The sequence below is a fragment of the Carettochelys insculpta genome, chromosome 30, assembly GCF_033958435.1.
Source record: "Carettochelys insculpta isolate YL-2023 chromosome 30, ASM3395843v1, whole genome shotgun sequence".
Classification (NCBI taxonomy): Eukaryota; Metazoa; Chordata; order Testudines; family Carettochelyidae; genus Carettochelys; species Carettochelys insculpta.
In genome coordinates, this window is record NC_134166.1 from 7,926,025 (window position 1) to 7,950,546 (window position 24,522).

The 24,522-nt window shown below is 58.0% G+C and overlaps 1 protein-coding gene across 1 annotated transcript in view; it reads left to right on the forward strand.

Annotated features, from left to right (window-relative positions):
* Positions 1-10,924: 10,924 nt before the first annotated feature.
* Positions 10,925-24,522, forward strand: part of RORC (RAR related orphan receptor C) — a 67,222-nt gene continuing 53,624 nt past the window's right edge. Inside the window, exon 1 of the mRNA XM_074980666.1 lies at positions 10,925-11,023. Coding sequence (XP_074836767.1) covers positions 10,978-11,023 — 46 coding nt within the window. The 5' untranslated portion in view covers positions 10,925-10,977. The remainder of the gene's footprint in view (positions 11,024-24,522) is intronic.

Genomic DNA, 24,522 nt, shown 5'->3' on the forward strand with positions numbered 1-24,522 from the left:
TGGCTCTCAGTCCCTGCCCTGCCGTACCAAAATGAAACACGATTTGATTCAACAGCCGGCTGGAGGGATCCGACTGTTAAACCAATTACATTGAGTCCCATTTCAGCGTGGTAGTGCAGGGAGCTGCCTGTACTGCAGGTGGGGGAAAGGAGTAGCAGGGCTGTGGAGAGAACGCGGTGGTGGCCCAGCAAAGGAGCAGTGCCAGGGCGGCAGCAGTGCTAGTGTGAGGTAGGTGGGGGGGGGCATTTGGGGCTATGAGGGGTTTAAGCCTGGGGGGTGAATCAGGTTGTATTAAAAAAAAAAAAAATTGCACAGGGGGGAACCCTCCCTCCCCTGCCTTCCCGGTTTTGAATTGCCCTGGGTCCCAAAGTCTTACTGAACTGTCGGAATGGGTCGCCATCTCAAGAAGGTCGGGAACTGCTGTGATAGAGCCTCCGTCAGGCTTTGACATGAATTGACCCCCGTGTGTAGGGTTTAAATCTGCTCTCCGAAATATCCCAGTGCCTGGGTGGGGAGTTCAACTTGGTTTTGAGTTGGATTGTTCTGTTTGTTGCTGTTCAGAGCACCTCAGTCAGAAGGGGACTGTGTCTGAAAGGGACGTGACCAGCAAAGAATACAGGTATCTATTTTAGAGTAGACACGTAGTGGTCCTTTGATATTTTTTCCCCTTGCATGCACCTTTGGCAGGGATATAAAGTCCCATTTAAGCAGTTAACTGGTTAAACTTTGGGCTTAATGCTTAACCAGTTGAGTGGGATCCTGGGCAGGGGACCATACAAAGCCCAGCTGGAGCAGTCTCCAGGGCTGCCAGTGTTGCAGGGCTCCTGACTGTCCCCCCAGCTCCCCTGCCAGCTCTCCCGGTCATGGGGGGTCTTCTGGCTCTCTCAACTCCACGTGGGGCTCTCATGCTGTGGGCCTGGTAGGGGGTTACTCCCAGGCACCAGTTAACTGTTACTGGACATGGCAAGGGCGATGCTTTCCAGGTCACCAGTTACCCGTTCACATCCCTTATCTGTGGCACAGCAGACCCTCTGGACAGCCTGGTTATTGGGTTTGCTCCCCTGGAGAGGGGTGGGTTGGTTTTTCTTCTTTGTGCTGTCCTCTTTGAATTGTTCTTATTGCCAAAGCACCGAGAGGCTTCCTGTGATGGGCTGGATCACAGAAATCCCGTTGGGGTTGTTCCCTGGTGTGCCCATCAAGGTACTGGTACTTCCCTTCCCATCCACGGGGGTTCCCCACCACTCTGTCTGGCCAGGACAGAATCTCTGGTCTCCCCCAGCCAAGAGACAGAGTTGGGGTTACTGCCCTGCTGCAGAGCAACCCGGAAGGTGAACCAGTTCAACTCTGGGAGGGCTCATCTATAAGGGCTCAGCACCCAGGAAAGCAACTCCCAAGCGGGATCCAACCCCCAAATCAATCCGTATTACTCTGTGGAAAAGTTTTACATAGAGAAGGTGTAACCCCAATGCCTGCTGGATGGTTCACTGTCCCAGGGAGTGTGGCACACAGACCTCTGACACAGAATGAGTCTCCTCTACAGCCATACCTGAGTGCCAGCGGGCTGTTAGCTCAAACTAGAGCCCAGCACCGTCCAATAGGAATCCAGAGATCACCGCACTTGTGCTTGTCATCCTTCCATGTTTGCCACATTTCTCCCCACTAAATAAATGCCCTTCCCCAGAGCCAGGCTCCCCCATCCGCCGCCGACTAATTTAATGCTGGTGACTCACTGGGGCTGCTGCTGGGTCTCCGCCAGGTCCTTCTCCCACCAAGTAGTGGGGCATGTGTGGTGTGGGCAGACAGCACTCCCCATGTGGGGCTCTCAGGAGTAGCTGAATTTAAAGGTTCAAGACCAGAGCTTGGCCACCTGCCTGGTCACTGGTGGCTAGTGGCGAATGTACTGGACACCGCGGCTGTAGAGGCTCCTGCACTAAGCTCCAGAGGGCCCAGGGAACACAGCTGCTCATCCCCCAGCCACCCAGAGCCATCCCCCTCCCACTTCGTTCGCAACTGCAGGCCGGGAGGGGAGGCTGGGTGGAGCTGCTGTGGGCTGGCAGGGATCAACCAGGTGGGGAAAATCCTTGTGCTTGCCCCCACGCAGGGCACAACCTCAGCCTTCGGGTGTGTTAAAGGAGCAATCAATGTTGACAAGACTCTAAATCCATCCTCCGGGTGGGGCAGGGCGTTGAAGGGGCAAGAGGCCAACTGGCTAGGAAGGATGGGAAGGGCTCAAAACCACAGACCACCTGCAGCATGCGAGCAGCTAGTTCCTGGGCCGTGCCTGGCCACCCGGCAGCACAAGAGTTGCTAGTGTATAAAGCCCTTGTGAACCTCTGCAAAAGGGGCTTTCTGATGGATGCCCAGCAGAGGTCACTGCTGGGCAAGGGATCCCTCTGGCTGCAGCCATGTTTTTCACAGAGTGCTTTGCCCCTGAAAAGAGGAATTGGGGGTGGGGGGGGCAGGGGTATCTGGTGCCGAACAGTGGGGTATGGGGAGTCAGGATCCCTGGGTACCACTCCCAGCTCTGCCACTGTGTAGTACCAGGGTGGGAGAGGAAAATGATGCTGGGTGCCTCAGTTTCCCCCACAGGCATGCAGGAACTGCGACAAGCTTCTATTCCCTGTTCTTGGTGGGGAAGGAGGGTCAATGTTTAGTGGAGGTGATGAATCAGGACTCCCATTTAGCTCAGCCCGACTCTCTCTGACCTGGCACAAGTGGCTTCATTTCTTTGTGCCTCAGTTTCCCCAGCTGTAGCATGGCATTCGCAGATGAGGGGTTGATAAGGCTGGATTAACGACTGAGCCCCTCCAGTGGAAGACACTGGCAAAGACACAGAACTGACTGTTGGATTCTCTTTTGAAACCTGATGAACTGGAAGAAATTGGGCCCCAGGAGCATTTGGAATAGACACAGGTAAAGCTGGGGGAACGTTCCCTAACACCAGCGCTAGAGCTATTGTGCAATCAGAGACAAAGAAATTAAGGGAAAGAATTTTTAATACGTACTTGTTGCATCTTGTCTTAGCTTGTCTGGGACCTCTGTGGGGCAGGGACTGGCACAGTGGGGTCCTCATCTCAGTTACTCTGAGTCTAGGCAGTACCCAGCAGAAGCGGGTCCCTGATATTGGTTGGGGTGTCTCAGGGCTGCCATAATACAAAGGAATGATGATGGAGAGTCTGCTTTCTTGCTTGCAGCAGTGCCCTGAAGACATAGGCTCTGCCCCTACCACTGGCTTAAGGGGCTGAGAAGAGGAGCCCAACAGCATGAGTAGCACCCAGCTCTGTGCTCAGTTCTGCTGGGTGAGGCTCCCAGCTCTTGACAATTCCCATGGAGGAAACCAGAGAGGGGAATGGGAAGGAAAGGGGGACTGCTTTGAGAGGGTAAATCCATCCATGCAGGGATTGGGAAGGCCCCTCTCTGCTAGATGGCCACAAAGAGTCCTGCTGCCTCCCCATCGCTACCGCAGAGCCTGCAGGACACAGGCACTGACAGATACACCACGCCAGGAGAGGGTTTCCAAGACAGGCTCAACTCCAGCTTGGCACCTTAACCCAGGCCCTGGCCTCCAGGAAGGGAAGGTTGTGGCCGAGGAGCTAGGAGCAGCCCAGAGAGGTTGGTACCAGGTGTCACTGGGAGCATCTGGAGGCCATGGTGGAGACTGGGGCCACCCTGGGACCAGGTGCTGCCCAGATCAGGGCTGCCTATGCAATTCAATTCTGTACTGGCTCATAAATCTGGCCTGCCCATTTCACCTTTTCTTGTTTGGTTGCCTCAGGGCTGGTGGCTGTCCAATGACAACTGGCTCTTTAACATCTGGCACTAGGATGGGCCCTGTAGGGGCTCTGGGGCCAACCAAGCTGCCTAGGCAGGGGGAGAGATGGGGATCCCCTGAGCCATATCAGCACCTGATGGCCACTGGCCCCTAAGGTCTTTCTCTGTCAGTGAAAAAGATACTCTGTGGAGGGCAGGAGGTGGTGTGGGAATTCTGGCAGGGCTGGAAGCCAGATTCTTAGGTTCAATTGCCTTAAATACAACTGGGAATGCAGGGAGCCGGCTTCTAAAGGAAGGTCGGCCCAGCCCACTGCTACCAGGCACTGACCCCACCTGCAGAGGGAACAGGACACATGTGCAGAGCACTACAGCTGTGCACCTCTTGCTCTCCCATACGCTGGTGAGAATTCTACAATGCTGGCCACAGCTGGCATGCCCAGTACGCCCTCCTGGACTCAGCGGGGCTGGGATGCCTGTGCCACATCCGGCGGAGCATGGAGCCTGGCCTGGGCTCCCCTGGAGGGTGAGCAGGAAATCCTGTCGTCACAGAGAAGGAGAGATGGCTTGAGACTGGCTGCAGGAGCTGGGACATTCAGTGGCACCCCAAAGGTCACACCAGGAGTCTGTGTCAGTGCTGAGAACTGAACTCGGAGATCCTGGAGCTCAGCTCAAGGCCTGACCCGAGGGTGACCAGATAGCAAATAAGAAACACTAGGACGGGACTGGGAATAGGCACCCATATAAGAAAAAGCTGCAAATATTGGGACTGTCCCTACAAAATCAGGACATCTATCATCCCCCAAACCCATCTTTCCTCCCCGGGTGGGGGGTTCAGCTCCCACTCCCCCCCAGTGCCCCTGCAGCACTCTGGGGTGAGGGAGGAGGGGACTTGTCCCACAGTGAGCAGGGAAGGGGGCGTTGGGCGGCATCGCGCTTCAAGTGGTGGTTGTGGTTTCCCACCAGCAGGGCACCCGAGTCAGACAGGAGCATTGCCGAGTGGCCGGGCTCAGATGCCGGGGCAGATAAAGGTCCAGGGAGGTTCCTGTAACCCTGTGCGTGCCAAGCACCATGTGGGCAGCACTTACCGTCAGCTCTTATCTCAGCCCTACTGTGACACGCCAGAGTCTGCTGCAAGGCACGCACCTGAGATTGCTGTGCAGCTCAGCTCTGGATGCTGGGGAGGGATATGTCCTGACCCACGGCCTCCTGCTATTCCTACCTGGGATCCCCACTCACTGAGGTTCCCCCAGTGCCCCTCAGTCTCGACCTGCAGCCCCTGGCTATTCCTGCGCTGGGGCTCCTGAAGATGTGGAGCTGGGGGTCAGGCTCAAGAGGCTTCAGGAGATCTGTGTGAGTGTGGGTGGGAAACCTGGAATTGGGCCAATAGGGTCCTGCATGTGGGGATTGAGGGGCACAGGAAGGGTTGGACGTGGGAAGCCCAAGGCAGGGACAGCAGGGGGCTGTGGGTCGGGATTGAGGGGTATTGGCAGAGATGCTGGGAGGGTGCCCAGGGCTCAGGTACTAGGGGGCCATGAGTCAGGGCTGAGGGACATGCCCCTCTTGACAGGCCCCCAGAGCAGAGCTAGTTCACGTGTTACCGAAGCATAGCCTGTGGGGAGGGTGTCGGGGGCTAGCGCGTTGCTGCCCCTGTGGGCTGGAATCTCTGATTCACATCCGACCACAGGTTCTCAGCCCCTCTCGGGAACACAGCCATCAAGATGTGACTTCCTCCACAGCCCCCGCCTCCCGCCCCACTGCTCAGCCCTAGGCCTTCCTGTTTGCAAGCTGCTCTCACCTGCCCTGGGTTCAGACCCCTGCCTGTGCTAGCCTCGAACCTGGGATGCCCCAGGGCAGGCACAGGAAGCAATAGGAAATTAAGCATCCACCACTGGACCAATAGATCTCATTCTCTGCCCCTTCCAGGCCAGGTTCCAGGGTCATGCTGCCCTTAGCTTCTCCACGGACAACACCAGCCAGGGGCTACCACTGCCAAGGTTAGCAGCCCTATAACACTGCACTGGGGCAGCTCCCCCAGTGCTGAAATGCAGCCACCTCTAGGGGGTGAGGCCTGGCAGCTGGTTCAAACCCAAACTGCACAATACTCGGTGAGAGATCCTGGGGCAGTGTTCCACCCCTGAAGTGGCTGCATTTCAGAGATGAGTGCTAGGCTCTGTGGGTCAGTTCTGTGCAAGTGTGTCGTACAAGCCAGTGGGCAGCTTTCACCCCAGGAAGCTTTTTAGGGGGATGAATCCCTCGGGAGCAGCCATGACCTGGGATCTTACCACAGGAGGCTGAGCTGGCCCTGGGGTGCACATCCCACTGTTATCCTTTCCCAGGCTTGATGGAAGAGGCAGACAGGCTCAAGGGAGGGCAGGAGAGTGGCAGAGGCTGGGCCCAGATACCAGCAGTCCTGAGCCAGGGCCTGATGAGCTGTTAGGAGTCCCACCCACAGGCCTTGAGTTGTACTCAGCTGGGTGACTCCCCTGTGATACAGCAGCCAGGGCTGCGAGCAGGCGGGTGAGGGCAGGATGTGCTTGGGCCCCTCAAACAGCTCTGGGCACTCCAGTTCCCTGCAGAGGGCCTGGCCCCCTAAGGGATAAAGCCATTGGCACAGCGTGGAGGCAGGGGCCCTGGAAGAGCACCCACTTAGCCAGGAGTGAGGTACAGGGAATGGACACAGCATTCTGGGTGACAAAGGGCAGGGTGCTGGAGCTGGGCAGAGGCCCCAAGGCCCTGCAGGGGACGACATCTTCACTCTGCTATACCCGATCTGGCTCCTCCTCGCAGCACACGCAGTGCCCAGCCTCCCAGGGCTGTTCTGTGCCAGCAGCCAAACCAGTTCTCCTGCTGCTACAATGGCACATTGCAAAAGACATGTGCCTCCACGAGGCACCCCACAAGGGTGTGCCACAAAACCACCCCCAGCCACACTCACCGTGCACAGCCCTCACAAACTCACCCCAATTACACCCCCAAATCACAGCCCCCCACAAGCCCACTAATTACACACCCAAGATGAACCCCAGCCAATCACCCTCCCAAACACACCCCTGGCCACACCCACCAATCACAGCCCTCATAATCCCACTATCCAGCTACACCCACCAATCACACATGCCCCAGCTCATGCCCGGCCACATCCACCAATCACCCCCCCCCCCACAAACCCTCCCCTGTTCACACCCACCAATCACACTCCCCCTACAAACTCCTCCCCAGCCACAGTCACCAATCACAATCACACCCCCCCCCACAAATTCTCCCCCAGCCACACACATACCACAGAATCACAGGGCTGGAAGGGACCTCAGGAGGTTGTCTAGTTCAGCCTCCCTGCTTGAAGCAGGATTAACTCCTGCACATCCACACACCAGCTTGTGGCCAGGGTTGTTACAGCTTAAGCCAAACAACCAAAGCCCAACAGGGGACACTCCCACCTCACACACCCCAGCGCAACACAGCCTGCCCCAAAGACACACATACAGGCTCAGCTACAGCCTGTTTAGGCACCTCCATATCCCACAGCATGCAACTGGCATGTGTGGCTGCCCACAGACAACCCCTAGGTCCCTGCAGCCACCCCTGGCTCGGGTCTGTCGTCAGAGTTTTCCCTCCTTCTCCATGCAGCCCTGCTTGCTAGGTGGCTCAGCGCCAGAAGCACGCAGCACTACCCAGATGGGTGCCAGCTGCACCTCTCGGTGGGTGTAGCTCTCTGGCAAGCGACTCACCTGAGGACAGCAGGGACGTTTGCCCTGACCCCACCTGGCTGGCGGAGACAGGGGGCTGGCTACATGGAGGGGTCCTAGCCAGGTCCTGCTGATCCACTCTGTAGGGGCAGGAGAGTGTGGGACTAGGCAAGGGGCTTCTGCCATGAGGACCCTCTTTCCCACTCTGGGGAAGCAGCAGTGCATTGTCCCTAACTGGGCTTGAAGACCTGTGGCAGCAGGGCACAAGGGAGAACCACAGGGTCTGTCCGTGGTCCGCAGGCCTGAATCTCCAGCCCTGGCTGTTCAGTAGAGCGTGGCACGCCTACACCTGAGGAGCTGCAGAGAAGCCAAGCACAGGTAGAGTGGGAGCATGAGAGCTGCTGACAGGCGCAGAGGGGCACCAGCAGAGCTGGGGGCTGGGCAGAGACGGGAGTGTTGGTCAGGACTGAGCCTCCGGAACAGGCAGGTGATCCTGATTATCCCACATTACCTGGTGCAGTAGGGCCTGCCCCTCACCCTGCCCCCATATGCACCCACTGGCCCATGTTACACCAGATGCTTCTAGGTGCTGCTGAGAAATGGCAAAGGACCATGTGTGCTTCTCTGGGCCATGAAATTACCTGGGGCTGAGCCCACTTTGTCTGGGGCTGGACAGGGCAGGGCAGGGCTGGACTCCTGCGTTCTATTCCCTATCTAACCTGGGGCAAATGGCTCAAGCTACATGTCCATCTGGGAGGATGGATGCAGGGTCCTTTCCTCTGCTGTTTCCATCCACATTTTACCCCATGGAAGAGCCAATTACAACCAAAATATGAGACAAATTTACCTGTGGGACAGATCCTGGCCTTTTGCACACCCTGCTGGGTATCAATCCTCTTCTCAGTTACCCTGGTGTAAACAGGGTGTAACTTGGTGGAAGTGAATGGAGGCACATGGTGTAAATCAGGAGTAACTTGCTGGACGTGAATGGAGAGATATTATGTAAATCAGGAGTAGATCCCGGAATATGAATGTCTCGCTTCACAGACGCCAGTGGAGGGAAGGGGTGTAAACCTGGACCATGCCATGGCAGGCAATGGACCATGTGAAGTAAATCCAGAGTAGCCCATGCCAAGCAATGAGGGGAGGACATGTTAATCTGGAGTGTGGGGCAGGCAGTGTAAGTCTGGAGTAACCCATGGCAGGCAATGGGGGAGGTGGTGTAAATCCACAGTAGTCCGTGCAAGGCAATGGGGGGGAGACATGTAAATCCAGACTAGCCCATAGCAGGAAATGGAAATATGTTTTATAAATCCGGAGTAGTTCATAGGAGGCAGTGGGAAGAAATTGTGTAAATCCGGAGTAGCCCGCAACAGGCGGTGTAAATCCGGAGTAGCCCCTGCCCACGCTTCCCGCACGTGCCGCCCGGGGGCGGGCCCTGGCCGGGCCGGGCGGTCACGCGGCGGCGGCGTGGCGGGGAGGAGGAGCAGGCAGCTCGGGCCGGTCCAACCTCTTGCACCGGCGCTGGTTGTGTAACACGGGCGCCCAGGCCCGGCTAATCGAGTGCTGCTCCCGGGAGCCACGCGTGGAAAACTACTGGCCCCTGAGGAGGTGCGGGGAGAGCGGTGGGGGCTCAGCCCCTCTGAAAATCAGGGGTGCTGGAACGGGGCAGCCTGACCCTCCTAGGCCCCTCTAGTCAAGTACTTTGCAAACACCTACTGGCCTCCGCTCCCCCACGACGGGTGAGACTGACTCCCCTTTACACCTGGGGAACTGAGGCACAGCCAAGGCAAAGTGGCTCTACGCCTATTCCTGGCTGAGCAAGGGAGGAAATCCTGCGTCCTGCCTCACCACCCGTGCAGCCTGGTCCTTTTTCACAGCGGCATGGGGTGTTTGGGGTGGCTAGGCCCTGAGTCGGGGGAACTGTGGGGTGGGGCAGGGGAGTCCCTTGGGGATGAAGGCCTTTCTGCTTCTCCCCTTAACTCTGCCCTTTGCTGGATGGCAGCAGCCTGCACTGCCACATGGGGAATCACTAGGCCCCCTCCTTACACCCTGGTCCCCCCCCTTGCCCTGGTGAATCTCTGCCACCCCTTTAACCCTCCTTCCTCCCCTAGCTGTTTAGTCCCTGGACATCTCCGGCTGGAGGAGGCCTGGGCTCCCTTGCCACCTTCAGCGTGAGCTGGGTGCGGGGTATGCACTGGGCAGGGTGACCTTTGAACCCTGACCTCCAGCACCATGGGGAGGGGGTTGGGAGGGTTTTGGGGAGCGCTATGGGGGGAAAGGGGCAGGCTGAAGACCTGCCACCCAGGGCATTTGCCTGGGAGAGGTGTTTGTGGGGGACGGAAGCTACCACTAGTGGGAGTCACCGAGTCCCGGCACCCATTGCTGTCTGCACTGGGTTTCAACCCTGTCCCTTCTCGGGGGGAGGGGCTGGTGGCCGGGGAGGAGGCTCATCCCCCCAGGGCCCCGAGTCTGGGATCTGCAGCCCGGGAAGTTGGGACAGGGCTGCCTGGCGCGGGGGGATAATCAGCACAGCCTGGACCTGCTTTCCCAGTCGCTCTGCGAGTGACTGGGCGCTGCAGTGTCTCCATGGGACAGAGGGGGAAACTGAGGCACAGGGCCAGGCTTTCCCCCAAGGTCACATGGCTCAGGAGTCCTGACTGCCAGACCCCTCTTACTAGACTCTACTCTGTCCACAGCTTGGCCTGAGGCCCAGGCGCCCTGTCTCCTGCTCCCCTGGGTGACCACCAACCCCTGACTGCCCTGGGAAGCTGAACGAGCCGCAGTGACTTCCCCAAGGGGGGGCTCTCTGTTCCTTGCCACTTTTACATCCTGGGGGCAAAACGTTGAGCGGAAGGAGAGAACGGGTCTCCCCCCGCCCCCCAGATCGGAGCCGGGGTGGGCAGGAACTCTGGGAGTGCTTCCCCGGCCCGATTCTGTGCTGGACCCACTGATGCAACCCCAGGGTACGGGGGAGGGGGTTCCACGTGGGGGCACGTGGTGGGAGGGGGCTGGGAGGAAGCAGGTTGGGGCGTAGAGGGGACTAGAGAAGGGGCAGCCGGTGCAGGGCTACAAGGCGGGAGCGGGATGCAGGGCTGGCCTCGGGGCGGGATACGGGGCTCAGGTGCAGGGGCGGACAGGGCACGGAAGGAGGGGGGCTGGGGGACACTAGGGGCTGCAGGGGGGTGCAGGGCTGGTATGCAAACGGTAGGGGGGGCCGGGGGTAGGGTAGGGCTGGGCGGGATGTTGGGGGTGCAGGGGGCGGCGAGGGGTTGAGAGCTGGGGAGTGGAGGGAGACGTTGTGGGGGGCGGGGAGGGGTGCAGCGCTGTGGTGGGGCGGCGGGGCGGGGCGCGGGGGGTGTGGCGGGGCGGGGCGCGGCGCCTCTGCCGTTCGCCCGCCGCTGCTCCTCGGGGAGCGACTCCTCTCCCCTGCCCGGCGCGTCCCTCCCTCCCGCAGCGGCGACGGCTGCCCGGGCAGAGGCGCCACGGTCCGGCCGCGGCGCGCAGCGGAGCGCAGCCCATGGAGCCCGGCGGCGGCAAGAGGCAGCGGGACGGAGCGGGCAGAGGTAGACTGGGGGCTGCCTGGCGGGGGCGGGGCGGGGGCACTGGGGCAGCTGTCGGGAGCAAATAGGAGCTGTGTTGGGGCAGCTGTTGGGGAGAGGAAGGGGTATTAGGGCAGCTGTCGGGGTGTTGGGGTAGCTGTCAGGCAGATGAGGGGTGCTGGGGTAGTTGTCAGGGTGCTGGGGTAGCTGTTGAGGGCAGGGCAGGGGTGCTGGGGTAGCTGTTGTGGTGCTGGGGTAGCTGTTGAGGGCAGGGCAGGGGTGCTGGGGTAGCTGTCAGGCAGAGGAGGGGTGCTGGGGTAGTTGTCAGGGTGCTGGGGTAGCTGTCAGGCAGAGGAGGGGTGCTGGGGTAGCTGTTGAGGGGAGGGGTGTTGGGGTAGTTGTTGGGGTGCTGGGATAGCTGTCAGGCAGAGGAGGGGTGCTGGGGTAGTTGTCAGGGTGCTGGGGTAGCTGTCAGGCAGAGCAGGGGTGCTGGGGTAGTTGTCGGGGTGCTGGGGAAGCTGTTGAGGGCAGGGGAGGGGTGCTGGGGTAGCTGTTGAGGGCAAGCAGAGCGACGTTGGGGCAGCTGGCAGGAGGGTGCTGGGGCAGCCAGCTGCGAAGGTGTTGGTGGGGGTGGGTCAGAGCAGCTGCCGGGGAAGTGGAGGGATACGGAGGAAGCTGATGGAGGAGAGGGGAGTTTGGGGGGCAGTAAGTGGGAGTGGCTGGAGGGGGCATTGAGCAGAGGGGGCTAGTGGGCACCGTGCTGGCTGGCTTTGTAGGAGGGCCAGGGCCTGTGAGCATCATGGCAGGCGTCAGTAAGGCCCTGGGTATTGGTGGCAGCTAGCAGGGAAGGAGGGCAGAAGAGCCCTGCAGCTGGCATGCTGGGTGCATGGATTGGGAGCCACTGGAAGGAGGCTGGGACTGAATCTGGCTGTGATGTGCAGCGTGACGGGGTGGTCCTGTGTGTGCTCCCCAGCTTGGCCAGGGACCTGTGAACAGACTGACGCCCTCTGCCGGGGCACTTACAAGGGAGGGAGAAGTTTTTACCCTCTTGTCCCACTTTGTCCTGCCCTGTTTCATTGGTTTGGCAACCTGGTCTCTGCCTCAGTGTTGTTTTATTGTGTGCTGTGGTTGAGTTTGGTTTTATTCCTGTGCCCCTCTGCTTTCCTGCTGGGAGCTGTGCGGGCCAGGCATGTTCTCCAGGCGCCGTGCTCATAGACCTCATTGCCCTCTGCTCCAGGGGATCAGAACTGTGCAACTGTGTGTCATGCACACTATACTGTTCAATCAGAAGAGAGAGTCTCCTTTAATCAGGTGACAACAAGGCTTTGTGTCCTACACCCTTGCTTAGGGAGGGAGGATGGCGTAGGACCATGCTGTCCAACTAGTTCTGTAGCAAACTAGCAATGGTATTCTGAAAATATATATGTAGTATTGTTCAAGCCAACTAGCCACATTCAGCTGACCAAACAGTCACCTGTGACTAGTGGCTAGCATGTTGGACCCTGCAGGCCTCGTGGATAAGACTCTGTGCGACAGGAGAAAAGCTTAGTTCAATTCCTCCACACCTTGAGGCCTCAACTTCCCCATCGGCACAGTGGGCACTTGTTTGGCCTGTTTGCACTGGGAGCTGTATCAGGTAGGGATGTCTGTCTGACGGCCCCTGTTCTCAGCAGGGATCCTTTTCAGCGCTGCCATCTAATAAGGTCCCGTCTTGTCAGGCGTCTGGGAGAGGTGTAAAGTGCCTGTGGATATTTTTTGAACAGTTCAGGTCTCTCTGGCTTGTCATGTTCCCTCCTCCTCTTTTCTCCCTGAGTCGTAAACAAAAGCAGCTGCTTCCGTCCAGAACCTCCAGCAAGGAACGCTGTCCCCCGTCCGTCCCCCTGCTGCCCCGGTGCAAGTAGATCAGGGAGCAGCTGACTGCAAGCTCATGTCTGTGCCACAAAGACATCTATCTCATGGTGGCCTGTCCGGGGTCCCAGTTTCTGAGCTTTCCTGTGTGGCACCTCTGTCACTTGGAAGGAAGCTCCTTAAATGCCTCCTGCATGGCTAGCTCCCCCCCGCCTGCTGTCCTGGGCGGGGCGTAGAGACCCCACACCACTGAGCTCCTTGCCAGACTAAGTTGCATGTGGTCTTCCAGTGACCCCTGGTTGAGAACCACTGACTTTGCCTCTGTGCCTCAGTTTCCCTGCCAAGTCAGCACTCAACAGGGCTAAAGTCACTCTCCTGCATCCCCGTATGGACCTGTGAGAAAGGGTGGCCTCTTGGAGAGAGCAAAGTGGGAACTGGAGGGTCAGGACTCCTGGGTTCTTTTCCCCAACACTTCCACTTGCCATGGGGCTCGAGTGAGGTGTTGCTCCCTGCCTCAGTTTACCTCCTCCCTTTGTCATTCTCTGGGGAGGGTGGAGGTGTGTGTCATGAGGCTGAGCCCGTGCTTGTGAAGTGCCCAGGGATCTGGGAAGGGCGGCTGCAGAGGTCCAAGTTTTATGGTCCATGCGTTTGCTGCAAAGCCCTGGGGCCCTGGCGCATTGGCTAATGCTGCTGTGCAAGAGCAGCAGGTGGGTAGTGGTGGATGCACTGGGAGGCACCGGGTTACTGGCAGGGCTGCTGTTGCCTAATGCCGGGTGAGGTGCTGTCGTGCAGGCAAGGCTGTTGTTTTCTCTTTGGGTGTTTGCATCTGCTTGGACGGGGCCAGCGCAGGCAGCGCAGGTGCCCTTCCCGCGAGTAGGACTGGGGTGGAGGGATATTGTGTAGCTATCCAGTGCATGGCTGGGGGACAGAACCCCAGCTGGGAAGCGAGCACGTTACGGGAGGCAGGGGCAGGACGGCTTAGTGGTTAGCGCAGAAGCCGAGCACTTGGTTGGATTACACTGACTCCCTGGGTGACCTGAGGCTCATCACGTAGTCACTCCTTGCCTCAGTTTCCCCATCTGTACCATGAGGATAATTCACCTGCCTGACATGGGCGTGCAAAGGGTAATGCACGGAGATTGTGGGGTGTTCAGATTCAGTGTAATGGGGACCATGTATGTGACCACAGATAGCTCCAGGCCTTTGGGAGATTCAAGTAACCCAGAAGCCCTGAGCCCAATGCATCCCTCGTCCTCTCCCACCGCAGGGCCCGTAGCTTTCCTGGGAGAACTGGGAAAACTTGCATTGCTTCCTCCTTTGGTGGCTGGTCTGCCAAGTGTAATAGCCTACTGCTGCTGCCAGGGGATGGAGTTCCTCCTGCAGCCCCAGGGACACAAGGGCCTGTGCGGCTAAGTTGGGTTTGCTCCAGAGTGTGGTGGGACAGGGCAGCAAGGAGCTTGTTATAAAAGCGGTAGAGGGGCGAAGCTCCTTTTGCATTGGGACTGTGCAGCTCTTGGGCCAGAGACCTTGGAATATGGAAGCTTTCAGCCCTTAGGGGTCCCTGTGGATTAAGGGTCTGGCTGCCCAGCAATGCAAACCAGAACCCACAGCAAGCGGCTCCCTTAAGATAGGTCTCAAAGAATGCTGGTTACTTTCCTAGGGGAGTGTCAGTAGCCAAAGGTGAGGAAAGTACCCCAAAAGTTACTTGAGTAAAAGTGCAGCTGCTTGTAGGGAGGAGGGGGTATACTTAAGTACAAGTTACAAGTACCCATCTGGAAAAGTACTTGAGTAAAAGTGCAGGCACATGCATACCCCCCACCCAGATTGTATTCAACTATCCAGAAGTGAAAGCAGCTGTACTTTTACTCAAGTAACTTCTTGGGTATCTTTCCCACCTCTCTCTGTAGTGCCACAGAAATGAGCCTTAGCTGCCCTTGAATCCAAGGCTGGTTACATTTAAACAGAGGGAGGCAGTGGTTAGAGCTGGGAGGACAGGTAGTCTAGATTTTTGGATCACAGGCTCGGCTCCTGGAGAGGAGTGTGGTCTAAGGGCTCGAGCAGGCTGGGGTTGAGAGTCAGGAGTCCTGGGTTCCACTCCCAGCTGGTTTGCTGTGAGCTGCTGGCACCGTGCCTCAGTTTCCCCAGCCACCAAAAGGGCATGATGATACTGGTCAACCTTTACAAGCAGCACAAGGCGCCCGGATGAAAGGCGCAGTGGCAACCTGTTTGTAACGCTGGGTTATATAAAGAGGTAATTGATGTTGTTGGTAGCAGCGAGGTCTGGTCAGCTGGCCGAGAGCATGTGTCAGGCATGGTTAGCAGCGAGGGTGTCTGTAAACACCTCTGGCATACGCAATGGCAGCTGCCGCTAGGGAGGTGCCTGTGTGTTCTTATCCCATACAATACTCAGGGTGGGGTCTCCCTGTGCAGGTGCCTGGGCATGGCCCTCCCGAGAGATTACCCTTTCCCCCTGGCTTTTTGCTGGCAGGGATCCCCAGCATTTTCCAAACCCTGCTGACCCATGGATGCCTCTGTCCCTTATCTCTGCAGCTTGGCTCCCAGTGTCTCCCTAGGAGGGACAACCCTGCTGTGGGCTGTGCTGCAATGTTTGCCGCCAGTTTTTCCCTGAATAGACAGGTTACTACCCCATACCTCAGTTTCCCCACCTGCCTGTCTCCATTTAGACCGTTAGCTCTTTGGGGATGTCTCTTGCTCTGCATCTGTACGTAGCCTGGAGCTTTGTGGGACTCCTGCACTCTGCTGATGCTGCTGTGAGGCACCTAATGCTGTCCAGCTGGAAGCTGACGGGTGCCCCAGCTCCTCTAAGGGAGGGTGATTTTGTCGGCTTCCTGCTCAGATGGGACCAGCGAGGGCAATGCTACCCCCTGCAAGTGCCACTTGCTTGTACATTTAAATCCCTTCCCCCTCCACTTTTATTTTTAACCAGAGGGATGTGAGCTAATTAAGTTAATGTGTGGGGCAAAGCCGGCTCGCAGCGCTCGATGCGGCATAATCGCTTGGTAATCCCCACCCAGGAGTCACCCTGTTTCCTCAGCTGATGTCCAGCAAATGGGAGACCCGATCCTGTCCAGTGTGGTGCTCTCCCAGTTGCTGGATGATCCTTCGCCAGATTGGGCCCTTCTGTGCAGCCCCCCCCATTGCTGCAAGACAGCTGCTCCCTGGGGGCCCTGCTGTGCTCCGCTTCAGCCTTGCAGCCCTACGCTGGCAATTACCAGCACTGCCAGGGTTATACTGGCTCTGCTAAGCCGTACACCTTGTCCAAGGTACCCACCAGGCTAGTGAAATGTGGGGTGAGCTGCATCCTGAAATAAGGGCATCCCGAAATAGCTCTGTAGTGTAAGGATAGCCACAATTAACCTGGCACTGCTGAGGGCTGGGATGGAGAGATGACATCCCCTGGCATGAGCGGGTGCAGTTCATAGGGGAGAACTCTAGGGGGCGTTTAGGGCTGGTGGCAGTGGTGGGATAGCAGCTCATAAACTATTGGAGTGCATTGAAATACAGTAAACCCTTGAGATACATGCAACCAGGTTGTGTGTGTCTGAGGTTAACAAAACAGCCACCCCGACAAGAGCCCTGCGGTAACAGGCTGCCATTGAAGTGCGGACAGGCCAGAGAGACTGGTGAAGTGCTTAGGCATGAGATCCCTCAGTGCTGGGGGGCAATAGTGGGTGGCTGCTGTGCTTGGCACAGTGGTGTGGAATGGTTGGCAGGTTGGGCCTCTGTGCACATGCAGGGCATGGCCTGGGCTCAGTGTAGGGACATGGTAAATGCCACGTGGGACACAGGTGCTGAGCTGTGCTGGGCATGGGCTGATGAGAAGGTACTGCAGGGGCACAGGAACTGGCAGGTGAAGGCTACCAGTGGCAGGTGCTGGGCATGGCACAGGAAGCTACCTGGGGGCAGGGCACTAGTCGGTGCATGGGCACGGATTGGTGCAGTATGGGGTGCAGGCAGGTGCTGGGGGGCGGGCAGAGTTGCAGTGTGGGGTGAGGACTGGTGCCGGGGTGTGGACAGGACAGAGTTGCAGTCTGGGATGCAGGCAGGTGCTGGGGGTCCCTGGCAGAGTTGCAGTGCAGGTTGTAGGTAGGTGCTCTGTGGGGGCCTGGCCAAGTCAGGGTGGGGTGCAGGCTGGTGAGCATATGACAGGCCACCAAGGGTCCGTCAGGCCCTGTCCTGTCCTTTGAGCGAGGCCAGTGCTATGTGCTGCAGAGGGAACGAGCAGGACGGGGCAATCGCTGCGTGACCCAGCTGGCATCCAGGCCCAGCGTGTGGCAGTCAGCGCTTAGGGGCACCGAGAGTGTAGAGTTGCCTCCCTGCCTGTCTGCGCTAACGACCAGTGATGGCCCCCCTGCTCGGATCTCTCATCCGCTGCTTTCTGGTACCCGCTTGTACTCTTGGCCCGTCCTCACGTCCCCTGGCAGTGAGCTCTGCGGGTTGACGGCTGCTGGGTGAAGATGCGCTTGCCTGAGTTCGCGTGAAACCCTCTGCCTGCTGGTAACGGTGTCTGAGCCCTGGGCTGGGGTTACTGCCGCTTCCCTCCTCCGCACCAGTCCCGGCTGTATAGACCTCGAGCCCGCTCCCCCTCTTCAGCGCTCTCTCCTCCTCGGGAAGCATTCAGCCCCTTGATCGTGTTTGGTTGCCCTTTCCTGCACCTTTTCCAGTACGAATGGGTCTGTTCTGAGGCCCACAGCGTTGCAGGTCTAGATGTGCTGCGCCTTTGGACCGTGGCGTTGTGATATTTGCAGTCCCAGTGCCGTGCTGTGCGGGGGATGAGCTGGCCAGGGAGCTGCGCAGGTGCAGGCTGGTGCTGCGTCGTGTCGCTGGCTGAACAGGTGTAGCTGGCGCTGCGCGAGGTCACTCACAGGGTGCAGGCTGGCGCTGTGTGGGTGCAGGCTGGCGCTGTGGAGGTCACTCACAGGGTGCAGGCGGGGGCAGCCCAATGGGCAGCATTTGGTAACAGATGTGATCCTGACCAGGGAGCTCACAGAGATCCACCGAAATCAGGATCTTCCTGCTGCTGGCTGGGATACGCTCTCAGTTGGAGTTTGCCCACCGGAGGAGCCTGGTGCCCAAGCCGCCCCAGCGGGGCCATGGCGCCAGAAGGCCGGGCAGCAGTGTGCTGGGCAGGAGCGCTCTGCAGCAGCAGCAGCAGCCGCCGGCCGTGCCCTCCTCTCCTGTGTGCTTGCTGTTCTGCTTCCCCAGCGCTTACTTCTGCCTGGCTTCCCCCATCTCCCTGCCGCCTGCTCCCGCAGGGCCCTTTGCCACCCCTGTGCCACCTCCTATGTGTTCCCTCTCCGGGAGGCATTTGTCCGGCTGTCCTGGGTCCATCCTGGGGATTTCAGCTGCGTTGCCTCTGAACTGGGTTTGGCTTGTCCTCTAGTAGGGGCTTGGGCTCTAGTGGTTAGTGTTGGGGTGGGCTGGGAGTCAGGATTCCTGTGTCCTGCTCTCGTCACTAGGAGGGGTTTAGGGTCTAATGCATTAGAGGTGGGAGGGCTGGGAGCCAGGACTCCTGGGTCCCATTCTCACTTCTCAGAGAGTATATGTTCAAGAGGTTAGGAGTGAGGGAAAGGGAGCCAGGACTCCTGGGTCTTATCCCCAGGTCTGCTGCTCATTTGCAGGGTGATACAGGGGAAGTCATGTCTCTCCGTGCCTCAGTTCCCTCTCTGTAGAGCAGATCGTCACTTAGCTTAGATACCAAGGCCAGAAAGGACCTGGAGTTGCACCTGTCTCATCTGAGCTGGATGGTTACAGACCTGAGAGCTGCCCTGAATTAATTAGTCTTTGAACTCCTAGAAAACGAGCCAGTTCCACTCTCCAGCTAGGGGATGCTTGCAGGTTAATTTGCCTTTGTAAAGGACTTGTTCAACCCTTGTCTGTGTTGCTATCCGGCATTCCTGCTGGGAAGCAGGTGTGTGGGGTGTGTGTGAGTGAGAGAGAGAGAGATCGTATGTGCGGGGCGGGGAGAGAGATGGTATGGGGAGAGAAGCAGCTCATAGCCCTCTTTGCGGGGCCTCTCCATCCCTGCTGCTTGGGATTGAGAAGCCAGCCCTGAAGGCGAAAGGTGCTGTCACTTCATCCCGCTGAAATAACAGCCAGCTCTGGGGTGGAACGTGGTTGCTCTTTAACAGCACACAGCAGCAGACCGCGGGAAGAGCAATCCGGTCAGACCAGCAGGGGTGGCTTGGGGAATGAGGGTGTACTGGCTTCAGCGTGGTGTCCCAACAGGGCGCTGGCCGTTTGGGGAACAGGGAGGCAGCGATGTTCCAAAGTAGAAGCGGCTGTGTCAGCACCGTGGAATTCTGGGAAGACTGCCATGGAAATATTGGCTGGAAAAGCCCTGACAGGCCGCAGCAGCACCACTGTGCTGCTGATGGGTGCCAAGAGAGGCAGGGACTGCTTAGGGGGAAGGGAGACCTCCCCACTCCCATCTGTCCCGTCCACCCTACCCGGTCGTCTGCCCCTCATGAAGGTACATTGCTGGCTAACATGAGGGATTGCAGCCCCCAAAGAGGGAGGGCTGTACTTTAATACCCATTTCACAGAAAGGTATACTGAGAATAGAACACCGGCATCCAGGCTCCCCGTGCTGTACCACTAGGCCTCACTCCTCAACCACATCTGTCTTGATGCCCGGTCCTGTCTACAGCTGGGACCTGGGAGTCCTGGCTTCTGGGTACTTTCTGCAGTCCGGGGACAGAGCGTGCCTGGCCACAGGCAGAGGGGCCAGGAGTCAGGGAGCATGTGGTCTAGTTCTGTCTCTGCCACTTGAGTTATGCTGACATTCTGTGCCTCGGTTTCGCCTGCTATGGTGGGCTGAGGTTTTTTCCCCCATTTTCCCCGTGTCTCTTTGGCAGAGCTGTTCTGGCCCTCTTACTCCTGTCGGTTTCCCTGCATAGACCAGCCCTTTGCCCTCACCAGGGAGTGTCTCCTGCCCTGGCGGGCTGTGCTGGGAGCCTGCACTTGCCTGGCTTTGGAAATGAAAGCAGACATTTCCTCTGCCTCTTTTGCAGCCAGGCCTCCTGGCTCTGTCGGCTGGAGCCCCTTCCTTCTGGCCAGCATGCTCACAGGCGCCCTGTCCGGCAGCCCGGCTGGGGGAGAAAGGAGAGGGATCTCTACAGGGATTTTGCTGCGAGCTGCTTTGTGACACTGGCGAAAGCCTTTCTCCTTTCATCCCTCTCGCTTGGCAGCTGGGCTTTAGCTCCCAGAAAGAAAAGGAGTTTACTGGGTGGGTAAGGATTCCCCCCCGACATCTGCTCCTGCAGGTGGGAGATTATTGCACTGACGTAACTGAGGCAGGAGGTTAATGATCGTTAAGCAGTGTCTTTTCTCACGTCGCCTGCCTCTCCCCAGAGCCCCACAGCAGTCGGGCAGCGCTCGTGGCCTCGGAGGTGGCAGAATTGGCTGCTGGACGACGACCCTGTTGCCTGATGCCGAGAGCATCCTGTGGGGCATCTCCTCGGGAGGGTGGTGACACCTGCGGTGCTGGCTGGGCATGGGGAGCGGAGGACCTGCACTGCCCCCAGCATGGGTGGGACATGGGGGCACCTTAAAGAGAGGCCCTGTTGCGAAGATCTCGTTGTTCAAGGAGAAGGTGCATGATCCCTGTGTTACAGATGGGGAAGCTGAGGCTCGGGGGGTGTGATGTGCCGCGCCAAAGAGAATTGAAGGCTTGCCCGAGTCCCAGCTGAGAGCTGCTGCCCAGCAGATTCAGGTGCCGCCCAGCTGATTGGCAGAGTGCCCCCAGCCAGCAGCACATCTGTAGGTGGTGCGCAGCCATTCATGCCTCAGTCCATGAACAAAACTTATTCTGCACATGGATGGAAAAATGAGAGGAAACATTGGCTGTAGCCCCAGCGTGATGAATTTCTTTTTGCCAGCCTTAAGTATGGCCTTCCTGGGGGCGGAGGGGGGCCTCCATCCCAGCATCCTTGTCTCAAAGCAGGCCACAGGGTCTGGGATGGGTCATTTGTCCCTGGTTGTAATTGTACCACCTGCAGGCTCGTTCTGCTCCCACAGGGAAACTAACAGCTGTGGGCTGATGCTGAGAGCATCCGTGGTGCCATCTCCCCGGAAGGGTGCTGTCACCTGAGGTGCTGGCTGCTGTCCGAGCGTGGGGAGAGGGGGACCTGCTCTGCCTCCCAGCATGGGTGGGACACGGGGGCACCTAAAATACAGGCCCTGTTGTGAAGATCTTGCATGGGGGAGAGGCTGTGTGTGGGCGACGCAGCGGGAGATGGGAGCTGGTATTGAGCAGCAAGGTCCCTTGGCCTTCTCAGGAGCCCTCCACAAAGCAGCTGCTGCACATCTGGGCTGTGTCGTTGTGAACATCTGGGCCATGGGCACACCCCTCTTCTGCCTGGGCGCAGCCGCCAGCCCTCGGAAGCCAGCCTATGGCAGTGGGGTGGAGTGTGGCTGGGGAGCAGGGTGTTGTCACCCTGACCGGCGTGTGCTGTTAGCAGCTCCCCAGCGATTTCACTACCGGGCTTTTCATTAGCCAGTTTTCTTTCCTCCTTAGCTAATTAGCTGCAGAACTCAGTGAGGGGTTGAGCTGGTGGAGGCTGCGTCTGGCCCGGCAGGGCCCAGCAGCGTACTGCGTGCAGTCTCTGGCAGGGCTCAGCCAGAAGAGCCTTGTTCTCCTATATCAGCCCAGGGCGCGCTCAGCTTGGATCTCCAGCCCTTTGTAATCACAGACCTGGGACTCCACCCCCTAGCTCTGCCAGTACCCCTCAGGCGTGACCCGCAGCCCCCTTGTTGTTCCAGGCCTGCCGGTACACCCCAATGTGACCCCACATACTCCTCTGCTGTTCCTGCCTTGTGGTCAGTTTGGCTCCTGTTGTGCTATACTTGGAGGGAAGCAATGGCTAGTGGTTAGAGCGGGGGGGTGGGGTTGGAGGCAGGACTCCTGGATTCAGTTTCCCTTTCTGCCACTGACTCTGCAACTCTCTCATAATGGGCCAGTCACTGCCTTTCTGTGCCCATCTGCAATGCAGGGTGCAGGTCACACATGAAAAGCTCCCCCATTCTCTTCCAGACTGGTTTCTCAGCTACCCGGCAGTCACACCCGTACAAATGATGGCTGTTTGCTGGATGGCGTCTGGGATACAGACACGCACTTCTTGACAGTCTGAAATACCCACCATGCATTCCAGTTTCCCCTCCTAGCTTCCAGCGCTGAAAACTGTGATCTTTCTTTTGTCTTGTGCACTCAGGCTGTAAGGAAGGGACTGTCCCTCCCTGTGTGTCTACGTGCAGCACCTGAGACAAGCGGGCCCTGATCTCAGCTGGGGCAGGGACTGTCTCACTGTGCATGTAGCCAGCACCTGGCACAGTGGTACCCAGATGGGAGCTCTTCAGAAACTTTTTGACAAAACTGTTTTTTGGCTGGAAAATGCAAATTTTGTTGAAACTGAATTTTTCGACTCAAATCTACCTGCTTTGACGCAACATTTGCCAGTGAGTTTTCTCAGCTCCAGGGTGGAATTTCTGGAGGGGGAGAAGCTCCAGAATAGCCTGTGGCCTAGTGGTTGGAGTGCTCACTCAGTCCACAGAAAACTGCTTCAGACCCTGTCACTGCCTGCTTCAGAGCAGGGCTTTGAACCTGGGCCACCTTGTCCCCCTAACCACTAGGGCGTGGGGGATTCTGTGGTCTCTGCCTGGGCTTCTGTAGCTCCCTGTTCCCCCTACCCCAAGGTGGAATCAAACTGAATGTAACTCATGAAAGGGTTTTGATTAAATGGATTTCTCGTTTTCCAGCCACCAGTGGCTTTAATCTCGGCTGAGGCATTTCTGTGCCTCCCATCGCAGGGCCCAGCAGCGCCAGGCGTAATCCAGACCCTGAAACGGTTCAGAGGAGTGTCCTGGTGGCTGGCCAATGAGCTCCTCTCAGCTGCAGGAACAGGAGAGCAGCCCTGAGGTCTGTGTCCCACCCACCTATCCCCTCTTCCAGCTGTCTTTGCACAGCAGCAGTCGGAACCTCCCCGATGGCCCCACTTGGTCCAGATCCTGTCCCTGTCTGGGGAGAGTCTGATCCCTGTGCCAGCAAAACAGTAGGAGCCAGCAGGGTGTGTTTTGCTTGTTACGTAATAGCTGCCTAGCGAGGGCGTGTTGTTTGCATAGGTTTGAGGTTATACAAGAGCTGTGGGTTCTGGATACTCCCTGTGCAGATCATAGGAGCTGGAATGCCGGCCATTACGCCATGGAAGTCCGAAGTGCCGACCATTACCCTGTGGGGAGTTCTCTCTTGGGTGGAGAGAGGGTAGCTAGCTGCTGGCCTGTGGTTCTAGAGAGAAGAGTTTGAATCCTGGCTTTGCCTCTGACTTCTTATACAAGCCCTGGCAAATTCCTTCATCGCCTGGGCATCAGTTTTCTCATCTGCAAAATGGGGAGAAATCAGCCGCCTCTGTTTAGCACAGTGGCTCCCAACCTTTTCAGTCACACGGCACGCTTCAAACAATCCACGGCATGCCTGCTTCTTTCAGCTGAATCGGTTGCTCATAAACATCACTTTTACTTACCTTTACTATGGTTACAGTCTTACTGGAGAGGTTTGCAACACAGGCGTGCGTACAACAAGCTAACCCAGGATCGAATCCATTCATGTGTCGAATCCACCACAGACTGCGCCGTCTTCCACAGGTCACAAAAAGGCGGACGAGGGAACACACGCCGTGCGAGGGAGGTTGAGTACTTGAGTAATCGCTGAAAACTTCAGCGGTTACTCGATTACTCGCCGGCGGGGCAGAGGCAGCTCCAGAGATCAGGCTCCCCTCCCGGCCCGTCTGTTCGGGCCAGGAGGCAAGTTTCAGCTGCCTCCTGGTGGGAATGTGCTTCTGTGGGGCCGGCACTTCCCCTCGGCTGGCACAGGGGTCATCAGTTTCTACCTGGGGTGGGCTCTCTGTGGGAAATTGACCAACCCCAACCAGTTGGGACTCAGGCAGCCTTGACAAAATTGACAAAATTTCATGGCGTACTTGGCCAGTTCTCCCAGCATTCCCGTGTGTGGTGGCACACCGGTTGAAAACCACTGGGCTAGTAGATTGTGAGATCGGTGGGGCAGGGGCTCTCCTGACCTGTCACTGTGCATTACCCAGAATGGTGGGGCCCTGATCTCAGCTGGGGCAGGAACTGTCTCTTGCAGTGTCTGTGCAGCATCTGCAATGGTGGGGTCCTGTCTCCGCCAGGAAAGGGGCTGACTCTTGCTGTGTGTTTGTGCAGCACCTGGCAAAACAGGCCCTTGATTGCTGTTGGCTCTTCTGAGCATGTCCGTAATATAAATTAAAGTGAGCTGGGACGTGGTTCTCTCTGGGCTTTTTGAAGGGGCCTCAGATCCTGGCTGGCTGCTGCCCTTCTGCTGTGTGGGCAAGGCCTTGGGCTCCCAGCGGTGAGCAATTAGCGGTATCCTGCCGGTATGTGCCTGGTGCCTTTTGTGCTGCAAACACCTGCTTGTACCCTGGAGCAAAAGGAGCAACTCCACTAGCTGGTAGTTATAGTAGACTCTTATCCTCTTAGTCAGAGCAGCTCCTGGGGCAGAATCCCACACTCCCTTAGAAAGGCTTTCACTCTGCCCCAAGCGGGGATCAAGCCCCAGGGCACTAGACGCCGTACAGACACAGACCAGAGACAGAGGTGTTCTCTCCCCCACGGAGCTGACA